Source organism: Melanotaenia boesemani, chromosome 23 (assembly GCF_017639745.1).
Source record: "Melanotaenia boesemani isolate fMelBoe1 chromosome 23, fMelBoe1.pri, whole genome shotgun sequence".
NCBI lineage: Eukaryota > Metazoa > Chordata > Actinopteri > Atheriniformes > Melanotaeniidae > Melanotaenia > Melanotaenia boesemani.
Window position 1 is genome coordinate 25855698 of NC_055704.1, and position 12775 is coordinate 25868472.

At 39.8% G+C, this 12775-nt stretch overlaps 1 protein-coding gene across 1 annotated transcript in view; it reads right to left on the reverse strand.

The window, feature by feature from the left end:
- Nucleotides 1-12775, reverse strand: part of ptn (pleiotrophin) — a 60171-nt gene that overhangs the window by 24374 nt on the left and 23022 nt on the right. Inside the window, exon 2 of the mRNA XM_041977434.1 lies at nucleotides 163-257. Coding sequence (XP_041833368.1) covers nucleotides 163-256 — 94 coding nt within the window. The 5' untranslated portion in view covers nucleotide 257. The remainder of the gene's footprint in view (nucleotides 1-162; nucleotides 258-12775) is intronic.

Consider the following 12775-nt stretch of genomic DNA (forward strand, 5'->3'; position numbering starts at 1 on the left):
TAAATTTAATTTATATTTATTTATTCAGTTTTTTTAAGTGTGTCGAACTTTATAAATTGTCCATTGAACAGATTCCTGACATCACTACATTCATCACTTGTTTGAGGATTATTAACAGGAATAACATCACATAAAACTCATCTTGGGGTTTGTTGGGGTCACCTTGTTTGTCTGCTTTGCCTCCTTCAGCTGCCATCACTGTTAGCAGGAGGAGGGCCATAACAGCCACCCGTGTCCACTGCTTCTGTCCATTCATTCTGTAAAACAAGACACAGCATTAAAAAAGAAAATATCATCTTCAACACTTCTGAAAATACACCTGAAGGTGTCAAACTAAGAACATGGAGGCCAGAACAGCAACAATTTACAAAAGTCTCATGAGACCAAAGCCTCTGGAATTTCATCTTTCCATTTTGTTGTGCTATTCCCACCACACCGGATTCTTTTACCTACATACTTTTGCCAAATGTGTGCAGTGTGTGAACTGTTGTAAAATATCGGATGGAGCACTGTTTGGGAAAAATTCTCCAATGTGCATCAGATATTGAATCCTATAATATGATGTGCAGCAGTGGTGTGACAACTGAGAAGTTTTATTTATGTAGTTATAATTTTTTTTATTGTATTGCAGATGAATGACAAAGCCTTTTTTTATTATTTGAACACCAGTTACTCTTCTCCTAAGCGTTCAGACAGGCGTCACACCTCTGTCAGGTAAGTGAAAATAACACATTTTCTAAATTTCTTCTACACATTTTAAAAATAGACAAGTGAGCCCGATGTAGAAGTCAGTTCATTTTCTCTGAGGCATCACAAAATACATGTATGCTGCTGGTGGGGGAGTCTAGTGAATGACTGAATGAATGAATAATGCTTTATTAGTCCCAGAGGGAAACTAAAAGCCATTGAAGGCTTGAAGGCCCATTTATGCTGGAGAAGAAGACAGATACGCAGACAGACGGTTTCATCTTATGGGCGTAATTTAGTCCGTTTTCAGGGAGCTTACCTATCTGTCGCTTTGTGCAAAAGATGGAGCAATACCACCAGAAATCGCAGGGGCAGTGCTGAGCCGAATAGCTGACATACGACCTGTGACCGAAATGGACCAGAGAAGAAGAAGAGAATCAGGAAGGGAGGAAAAAAGCAGAAGAAGAATGAAAATGAGCATAACTCTAGATTATTTACGAGTGTTTAGGGCATGTTGGGCGGTTGGAAACAACATCATAGCGACTTATTACCGAAGCTAAACATCGTCCGAAACTGACTTCAGCTCGCCGGAGTGAACGCTGAACTCAGCACTGCCCACTAGTGGAGGAATTGACTTAACAGCAAAAGACGTATGGAAGTATGAGGAAGGCGACGTATGGCAACATTTGAAACGGACGTTACTATTTACGTACATAAGGGAGCATAAATGGGCCTTCAGGCTTTTCCTTGTTGGTTTGACTCTCCTTCAGAAATCCACTTTTGAGCAGTGTCTGTCCTTGCTTCTACAGGAAGATGATGGACAGTGTCAGTGTAGTTACTTTTCCACCGATGCAGCTCACACCCATCTTGGGTCAGGAAGAACTGGAGCTGGTTGACCGGGCCTTAAACAGAAGTGACACTTTGTAGACGTATTTCAGTATTGAATCCTGAATGGATCTCCAAGTAGAGAGTCTGGAGTCCAGATTTTTTTTAACTCCAAACTAAATAAAGGACGGAGGGTTTCAGGCATGTCCTGACCTGTTTTTTGGTGGGTGGACTGCAAGCGGGTAGAGAACCACATGTCCTATACCAGGGGTGTTCAAACTTGGTCCTTGTGGGCTGCTTACCTTCATGTTTTCAGTGTTTCCCTGCTCCAACAGACATGACTGAAATTAAATTGATTCCATCAGCCTATGAAATTCTGCACAATCACTCATTAATTAGGATAAGGTGTGTTGGAGCAGGGACACATTGAAAACCTGCAGAACAATGGCCCTCAGGGACCGGAACACCCCTGTCCTACACCAAAAGACCATATAGTGCATACTACCATATGTTGCTATGTCCTGGCATGCAAAACGCTGGTAGCTGCTGACTCATCGTGCACATTTTCCAGTCTACGTATTTCTCTAACTCAGCTACTACTAGCATTTCATCAGCTTAGAGAAAATGTAGTGAATACAAGTTGGTCTTCATTCATCAGCAATGGCTGCTTCTAAAAAAAACCAGATTTACGTTGAAACAGCCTTAAATGCAAGGAAATTGTTGATAAGGATGTTTTACCTGTAAAGGCCCGTTTATGCTGGACGGATAGCTAAGTTCAGGGTACCTAGCTATCCATGCTTCTGCACGCAATGGTAGATGGAGACTTTTGGACAATCGCTTGGTGTCAAGAAACCAAATCTCTCCTAGGACATCAAAGACAAATTGAAGGACTGGACAACAGAAGACTGACGTGAAATTAAACTCTTAAAAGATGCTCACTTCTGTCTGTTTTGGACATCTGGAAAATCGAATATTTGAAAAACAAAAGGTGAACACTGTCACGAGTCCCATGTTTTGCTAACTGTGAAGCAACATGTGACTAAATGTGTGTGTTTGCTTCCCATCCAAGCGGGTGGGTGCTTGAAAATACTGAAGGAAGGAATGATATCCCAACTTTCCCTGAAAGCAACTTCTTCCAGTGATTCAGGAGCAGTTGGGTGACATGTAGTGCCTTTTCTAGCATGATGGAGCACCATGTCACGAGGAAAAATGATAATGAACTAGCTTAAACACAATCATATTAAAACTTTGGATCTGAGGTCTGGAAACTCCTCAAATCTTAATCTAATCAAGAACTTGTGGGAAATGTAAAATGTGGTTGAACAAACTGTGAAAGACTTCAGGCACTGATAAGGAAAGAATGGACATCAGATATCAGTCAGGATTTCTTACCTGATACTTAAAGATGGGTCAGTTATGTATGTATTAATTTAGCACTTTTTAGGTTTTTTTTTTTAACCAATGAAATCCTTTCAAATTTAGGAAGTGCCACTTATAGTCTTAATCCAAGCGTTACACACACATGCATAATTATTAATTTAAAATGTTTTTTAAGACAAGAAAATTGAATAAAACCACAAAATTTTCGTTTCTGAATTATGACTTTTAATATGTGGAGAAACCTTCCTATTACATGTTTTCTGGGTAGATGTGGGTGATATATTATTCAGCTGATGCTTGAATCACATTTGATTGCCCCTTTCTCATTTTTTAGCTGTCATAAGGTGCAAAACAGCCCAGAGGCTGGCGTTTTTTCAAAGTTTCAGAGGCTTGGACTCCAAACTGGCTTACCGACCTGCACAATATTTGCCTGAAGAAAGATTTCACCTGCAGCGAGAGAAGAGCAGCGGCCTGTAGTGCTACTGCTCAAGGACTGAATCTGTCAGGGAAATGCAGAATGCATTTGGGTGTCTATTTGTTATCCAGCGCAGCTGGTATTCTACATTATGAACAGTACATAGTTTTATGTACCTTATTTGATCCTCCTCTGCTTTAGATCAGCAGAAAACCATTAGATTGTTGTAAAATTACGGCTGTCTTTGGCAGTGCTGCAGTTTTGCTTCTTATTCATTTATTTATTGTCCCCTCAGAGTACAATCCTCCAGCAGATGATGCTCTTTGAGCTGGAAACAGCATGAGACTTCAGCAGTTACCATGTGTCTGACACCAAAAATGGCTGGCAGAGTGATGACACAGTATGTATTTGATGTTTTTATCAATCAAAAGTTGGCTCTCAGTCTTGTATTGCTTTATACAATAAACCTGCAGCTTTGTATTTCACACATACAACTCCTGTTGACTGTGGACGTCGTAAACATCTTCAAACCTTAGATTTAATCATCAGTCGCTGCTGATTCATTTAAAACTTAAGAACTTATAAATGAGTCTCATATTAACGCCTGTAGTTTAAGTCACTTAAATCTCTCTCATGATTGATTTTATACTACAGCCAAATCCAGTTTTGATTAAATACATCACAATCTATTTTCAAATTTCATTTAATGTTGACTCAAACGGGACTCTAAATGACTGATCTTCATTAACCCCAAAACAGGGTAGTCAAATAAAATGATTAAATCTCAACTGTAAGTTTATTCAATGAGTTCTATAGAAAAACCAGAAACAATCACCCTGATAAAGATCATTTCCCATGAAAACAATCATTTTCATCCAAAAGATAAGAAAGCCTTTCATGTAGTTAGTCACACAGAATGATGGGACCTTGGTTCCATGCAGGCTCTGACAGGGACAATAAGTCCGAATGAGCAAGACATACTCTGTCAAAACTAACAAACTGGCTTCATTAAAAAGAAAATACACATGCAAAGTTATTTCTAAAATATTATCAGACAACCGACCTCCCTGTGCAGCCTGTGGTCCATTTTCAGGGTGCTTAGTTATCCGTTGCTTGACACTGAAAACAGAGCAATACCACCGGAAAATGCGGGACCAGTGCTGAGCAGAAGAGCTGACATGCAACCAGCAAAGGGAAAAACCAGAGAATTAGAAGAAGAGGAACAGGAAGAAGGGAAAAAAAGCAGAAGAATGAAGACAAGGGCAACAGCAACTGCAGGAGCTTTTGAAGAAAGGCTGTGTGAGTGTTTAGGGCATGTTGTGTGGTTGGAAGCAACTTTACAGCAACGCATTACCACCACCACGGAAGTGAACTCTGAACTCAGCACTGGAGGAATTAACTTAACAATATGGGAACGCAGAAGACGCCTGGAAGTATGCGGATGGCGACACGCTTGAAAGGGACGTCCCTATTTATGTACATAAGGGAGCATAAATGGGTCTTTAAAGGGCATCAGCATGATTTCCATTAATGTTCTCCCTCATTTTCTGCAGAAACAGAAACACCAACAGCTATCCACAAACACACACACAAAAAAGACAGAAAGCACAGATGTTCCTTCCTTTCAAGCACCTGGCAAGCTGATCACATGACTCAGACACTCAGAATTCAACCACCATCGTCCCAAGTTATGGTGTTGGGTATTGAGGCTAATTAAGAGCTGACTATTTTATTTGTCTTGTGCAGATTTACACAGCATTGCTGATAACTGCTTGAATGTTTTAATAATCTGTTGATGTTGGTATCCAAGCAGCCCGATGCAGGTGAACTAAAGTCATCAGTCTTCACTGCAACATGTCCTCAGATTCCTGAGCAGGAAATTACACCTGAAGATTCTGTGAGGTCAAGATGAAAAGCTTTGGACAACTTTGTGAAAAGTTTGTGACTTCTTTCAAGACTTTGAGAGAGAGAAATATCATTTAGGGCAGAAAGCGAGAAGAGGATCTGATATATGAATTACAAGTTGTTTGAGGCTGAGGCTGAAAGAAGAAAAACACAGAGCTCATAAGATGTGCTGATCAGAATCGACTGGAAAACAGATGACTAAAGCTGACACAAGATTTCCTTCATTCCAAAACTCAGGAACACAGTCTGAACCAAGAGCTTTACAGCCCCCTCCGGGCCCGAGGCTAGGGGATTAGTTTTGTGTTATTCATGCAGGGGGCATCCAACCAGGCTTGGACAGAAAAGCACATTAACACATTTGAGTAATTTATTTAAATCTGTGGAGTCAGGCTATACTTTGAATGCTGTACATGTTTTTCATTAGTTTTCACCATTGCTTTTTATTTCATTTTGCAATTTTGTCATTAGTTTAGGAGACGAGATACCTAAAGGACTGAATTTTACAAGAAATTTCTTGCCAATATGCATCGTTACATAGCATTTAGTAACTGCTTGCAGATAAAGTCAGATCTCAGCCAGGACTGAAATACAAGAAGTTAATGTTTGCAAACCTCTCACAGAAGTGGGTAACATAAGAAATATCCAGTGGCCAAAGTGGCCGAATTAGCTCCAAATGCCCTCCCACTCATCCAATTGATTCGGGCACAGATGTGGATTCTTGTTCAGAGGAAAGGAGGAACAAGAAAGCCAATACTGGCCACAAATCAATGGACCTGCAGTGATTCTTTGTGCACTGAAGGTAATCTGTACAAGACACTTTAACACACTGAAGCTCTGTGTGAGACGTGGCTGGGTTGTGAAAGCTCACATCTTCACCTGGTGATTGTTTGATTTTGCTCACTGCTAAATGTGCAGTTATGCAAAGTGCATAATTAAGTAGAAAAGAGTCAAACTAAATGGAAAGTAGCAAAATAATAATAATAAAATATATAAATAAAAGTAAAAGTGAAAAGTGGAGCTAGAACAATGCTATGACCAACAGGCTTGTCTTTGCTGCACTTCCAGACTACAAAGCTCATATGTGGAGCTTCCCCTCCAGGCTTTATACAGGAATGCCAGTTAATGGTGGTTTGTTTAGTACAGGGATAACCAACTCTGCCTTCTGAGCAAGCTGCAGCACACCTGACACAAATAATGGCTCGTTAACAGGCTGGCACAGACTTTGACAACAAACTGTTTCATTTGAACCAGGTGTGCTGCAGCAGGGACACATTGAAAACCTTCAGAACTCTGCCTCAAGAAGTCTGGAGTTGGTGAGCCTCGTACTAGACAAACCATTGACTGACATGTACTGAACAACATACTGTATTAATATACAAAATGTGAGTGTGCGTATCAACTCAACAAGATCATCAACCATTAACTAGTCAAGACACTAAAATATTCAAATTACCTATAAATAAAGTTTTTTTTTTAAAGGAGACTATGTCATATGAGTAGGATCACCCCTATGAAGTGCCTACATGTGGTAAACGCCATGCCGCCCGCTCTCGGGCATTTGGATATTCTCCATTTTGGTTTAAATACCTGACCAGGAAACCAGTCAGCAATCTTTCAATAAATACTTTTCCAGTAAACTGTTTTATTCTAATGGCTGTTTATTACTGAATATGGTCACCTGCTGGGATATACTCCATAGCAGTTCCACTCCAGTTAGCCTACCAGCCTCAGAGTGGTCAGCAACACCAAGGCTCCACAGGGGACAGGCCTCTCTCCCTTCCTCTTCATGCTCTACACCAGTGACTTCAACTATCTGCCATCTTCAGAAGTTTTCTGATGACTCTGCAGTAGTTGGACGCATCACACAAGATGGTGATAATGATGAGTACAGAACTGTGGTGGCCAACTTCGTCATGTGGTGTGAGCAGAACCATCTGCAGCTCACGGTCAAAACAAGAGAACTGGTTGTGGACATGCTGAGGTCAAGCCCACCAATGACCTCTGTTTCCATCAGTGGTGTGAATGTGGACACTGTGGAGGACTACAAATACCTTGTACTGGTCAGTCACTGACGATAAGCTGGACTTCACTAAAACCACTGATGCATCTACAGGAAGGGCCAGAGCCGTCTCTACTTTCTGAGGCAGCTGAGGTCCTTCAACATCTGCCCTTCTTCAAGGGGTGTACTCACTTCTGTGAGATACTGTATATTTTTTGTCAAGAAACCAAAGAAACAGTTTTAATTTACAGCCTTCACTGCTAAATACACTTTTCTTAAGGATCAGCAGCACATATGCATTTAAACAGTTATCTTATATTAAAGTAGGTTTATTTTAAATAAAATGCTCCTAAAAACAAAATTAATGAAAAATACTTTTCAATGACCATAACAAAAACACAGCTGTGCAAAGTGCAAAAGAAAAGATGCTTTTAACTCAAAACAACTATCTCGATATAAAGATATTCCCTCATTCTATATCGCGTCTGATAAAATCTCGATATATTGCCCAGGCCTACTTCTCACTCTCTCCTCAACATTGCTGGAAAACCTCAGAGCACGCTCAGCAACAGACTCATTCCACATCACTGCAACGCGGAACGCCGCAGGAAATCCTTCCTTCCTGTGGCCTTCAATCTCCAGAATTCCATAAATCCCAAACATAACACCTTGGAAATATTGTAAATACCATAAATATTAAACTATTTGGAAATGTCTCTGTTGTATTATTTATATTTTATATTCTATTTTATTTTTCTTATTTTATCATGTTTAATTTTTATTTAATTTCAGCACCTTTTTCTAATTTCACTCAGCAATTTCCATCTAGAATTAATAAAGTATGTGTAATTCTGAGCAACAGTTAGCTGGTTGCTAACTTTGGTTCCCCTTGTTTATGCTAACACTAGTGTTAACTGGTTTTTGAAATGGTGCAAAACACCTAAAAGCACAACACAACCTAAGCTACACAGTTCCACAAGCAGACCAGGTGGAGAGATAAAGCAGAAACACAAATCCTTGCAACCGTCTATGACCAACGATACTGACGTAATACATGCAGACAGGCCATGTGCACAGAGACAAGTTCGGTTTTTAGCGTATGGAACCAGGGTTTGTGATTCTGAAAACACTGGGGGGTTTTTTTTTGTTGTTTTGTTTTTTTTTGTTTTTTTTTTTTTTTGCTTTGGTGTGTTTTTTTAAGTGGAAAATAACCCAGTTTTGATTGCTTGTTTACAACTTTCTAGACCTCCTCAAGTTGTCAGAAGAAAGTGACTTTCAGGAGAAGGAACCAAAACAGTTTGCTTCATAAACCTCCAGTAAATAAGGACTTTACTGAACTTTGACTAATGTAAAGCTCCTCTAGCGGAGACCCTGTGTGAAAATGTAAAGCCTGAAAAAAAGAATTAATATTCCCTTTAATGAAAGCACTTTATGGTCTGAGAAAAGGGTGACTGCTCGGGCTGTTCAGGCAACCGTCATCCTGCTATGGGGAATGGTTCTGGCTTCTTTAATTGAATCCATTCACCCCTCATATGTAACTCCATGCAACTCAAGACTGCATATAGGAGTCATGTAATTAAGAAAACAGCTCCTCTGTGATCTGTTAATGATTAGCACAAATATTATCATAAGGTTTCTGTATTCATTTAATATCTCTAGGCTGACAATGAATTATACATGTTTTTTAATAACTCTTTTCCCCCCTGAGGCAGTAAATCAAAACAGAAAGTTCCCAAAAACATAACTCTCCCAGCTCCTGCTGACTTAAAAACCAAATGTTTAGAGGCATGTTTATGCAATTTAATCATATTTTATTATGTTATTCTTTGATTCATTCAAACTTGCTCTTTGCTTGAGTGAAACATCACAGGATTATGCATATTTAATGCGATGCGCCTCGCTTGCTGCTGAAATGTGAGGACTAAGACCCTGAAGACCTCAACAAATATTGTTTTGGTTAAGTCTCCCCGCCCTTCATCATTGTTCATAACGTGTTAACAAGATGAGGCTGAGGAGTTGAACGTGTCGTCAGCACATGCTGCAGGTGTTTGTTCAGAATCACTGGTCTCTATGCACACACATTCAACACATGAAAGCCACTAAATGAGATGTGACAAACATCATCCTGTGCTCGTCACAATCAATCACTGGGACTTTGCTTACAGGAAACGAAGTCACTGATGTTGGTGCTGCAGAAGGCTGGACGGAGAACCTGCACTGCAGCCTACAGGTGACACTCGATCAGATCTGAGAGATTCTTTACGGATTTCTGTTATCAGTCACTGTAACATGTTAACTGGAAGGTAGGTGACAGCAAACATGCTGCAGTTACCATGTTTAATGCAATGATCTGTTTCCTTTGAAGTTTGAGCCGTTCCTTCTCCACATCGTTCTGAACTGCATTCCACCTACAAAATGCAACTGGAAGGAAAAGACAGCTTAAAGGTGCAGTTCAATAAAATCAAAAGGTAAACGATAGAAAGATTTAATATATAATTATAAACTGGTATCTAAACACTTTACTAAAATAATTATGTGTTTATTCTTTTAGAATGAGCCGTTTATATCTTGCAGGCCCACATACATGCCAGCTGCCATATTTGTGCTACCATTTTCCTACGGTGTCTCTGAAGGGACAAAGAACTCTACAAACCGCAGTAGCGGCTTTGTTTAACAGGTGCTAGAGCACCGTTTGGTAAAAGTAATGCCGTTAAAAGAACCGTACAAGAAAGACAAGAACAGTGCACACGTACGTAACGGTGAAAAATGATCTGCAGTGCGGTCGTCGCTGCACCTGAGGCCACTGGATCCTCTCACACATGAAAACATCTGATGGTCACATCCATTCACAAGTATGTTTGACATTTGAAGTTATTTCTATTCAAATCTTTACTAGATGTTAGTAGTCTATCAAGCACAGGTATCTTTCTGTTTATTGTCTATACACTTCATATCCTCATCCAGCTACATATAATCCTCTACGAAGCAGGAGCTAGTTGACAAAGTTTAGATTACATTCCCCCAAATTTACAAAGCGCTGGAGTCACAAAAGTTTATTAATTTAGACAAACTTGTCTAAATTAATAAACTCTACCTCAACATCATGTGAGTAATAAACTTCAGTCATGTATGCATTAATGTGTCTTCTATGGACCAGTTTCACTCCTTTATCTGCAGGTAGGATCACTCTATCATTGTCCAATTTATGTCAGATTCCTAATGCAACCTGATTAATGTTGTTGCACGCTGGCCGTGGAGAGCACACATTTGTCTTGCAAAGCAGTGGGGTACGGTTAAATCTGGAACAGGGTGCCCATGGAGATTGGTGGCTCAGAGGTAAGCAGCTCATACTGTCAACACAAAGATGGCTCTTTACGGATCTTAAATTCAAGACTGGCTTCAGCTTATTGACTCAGGAGGCCTAAACAAATTAAATGGAAAAAACAAATGAATATCCACAAGAACTAGCTCTTAAAAAACATGTTTGACTTTAAAAAAAGGACAGATTAAAAGAAACATCATGTTCAGAACATTATATGACCAGGATATGCTAAAGTTTAGCGACTTAAAAGATGTTTTTTGTTTGGTGTTTTCCTGTCTAATAGTGAGACTGGATCTTTTACAGCCCCAGTAAAAGAAAATAAAAAAGACAGTGTGGGAAATGTCAAGGAAATGCAGCGAATGGTTCTTAAGAAGATGACTCAGTCTGCTAATAGAAAATAAATTATAAACCACAGAGAGACAAAGGCAGCAGTTAGTGAGGAAATGTATGTTGTGGGTGGTTTCTTCCCTTAACTGAAATGCATTTATGATCTGAGGTTACTCTCACTTGGCCGTCTTTGTAGCCTGAAGGTCTGTGAGGCAAATCCTCACAACCACTGGCTGGCTGAAAGCTTTTCTGGAGGTAAAAACATCTTCTATTGCAACACCCAAGAGGATATCACCTCCCATGACTACATGGACTTTTGTGTCTCTTACTGCTTCTTTCCCTTGATCAACCATCTTTGGCATTTAGCACGTAGACATATTTTGTGTTTAAACGTCATGTCTATTATTCTCTTGTCTTGCTTTTTTCTTACTAAAACCTGGGCTAAGTACGCACATTCACCTTGTGTTTTTGTTTTTTTAAGAGAAGAAAGAAAATCCACCTGTCTGAAATCGATCCGGGAGGTCCTTTAATCTAAACCAGGTGTCTTGGAGCAGTAAAATATCTGATGCAACATGTACACAGGCAATATTCTGACAAGCAGATTTTTCTTTGCTTTTGTCCATGTGTAAATGCAGTTTAGGGTAAGGCTGAAAATAAACTTTTGGGAGGATGCCTTACTGGATGAAGATTTTTGGATAGTACTGTGCTGATGATGTTAGGCTCACGGTGTCAGACGTTCACTCACATCTGTGTTTACATGACAAAATAGTTGAGACTAAACTGTGCAAATCCTGTTAACAGAACTTTTTATGTTTGCATATTCACTTTAGTTCAATTTAGCTTTATTTATGAAACACCACTTCACCCCAAAGTCATCTCACACTGCCCAATTTGATCCAGTTAAAAGCAATCCTTGATGCACATTAGTCTAATTTATAACGCCAATGTTTCCATTTCAGTGCTGACTCATATTATCTCTTACTCTGACACCTTTTCTCGTTCTTTTCCTTTCTACCTTCAGTAATGTCCTCTTGTGTTTCACTGCTGAATCGGCTATGACGCACATTCAAAACCAACCCGTGTTGACACCCAGTTGCCATCACATAACGGGGTGCAGTAAAAGTAGAGCTGTCCCATGATGCCCTGCATGGGAAAAAAAGTTGTAAATTGCAGTTTTCTAACGTTAAGGTTACTGCAGAGCATCAACGGCCACAGAAATGTACACACAGTCAGTGTGCCACCAAAATAAGTCAGAATCACAGAGTTTTAAGGTTAGAAATTTGTGTTGAGGTGCTTTAAAAAAGGTAAAGAGGGTGTCTGCTTCCATTAGAGGCTCAAAGAATGGATTCCTCAATCCTGGTCCTGGAGGGCTGGTGCTTGACATCGAGCTCTGCAGAAATCTCACTCTGAATCAGGTGTGTTTCACCAGGCAAACATCTAAAAACTGCTTTACACCGGCCCTCCAGGACCAGGATTGAGGATCCCTGCTCCAGGAACCACATTTAGATCATCAATCTGAGAGTGATGTGCTCTGCTTGGAAAATCTGGAACTCTGGGATCTTTAAGACGGAGCTTTGTCACTTTGCCTTGTAAACAGAAGAATGGTGCATGCAAGCTCTGATGTGAGGAAAATGTTAATGCACAGTCTGGCAAAGCAAATACTTCCTACATGACAAACCTAAAAGTTTAGTTTTCAGTAGCCAAAAGTATTTATATGTGCACAAAAGGCCAAAACATATGGAAAAAGTATGTAATTAAATCCCTGAGGCTCATTTGGAAAACTTTATAGGAGAAAACAGTTCACGTCAGTTTGCTGTAACCTGTCAGGTCACTAAATTCACATTCACAATGCCTTTTGACTGGATGTTAAATTTCTACTAAAGGCATATATTTCATAAGCAGTATTTAATACTGA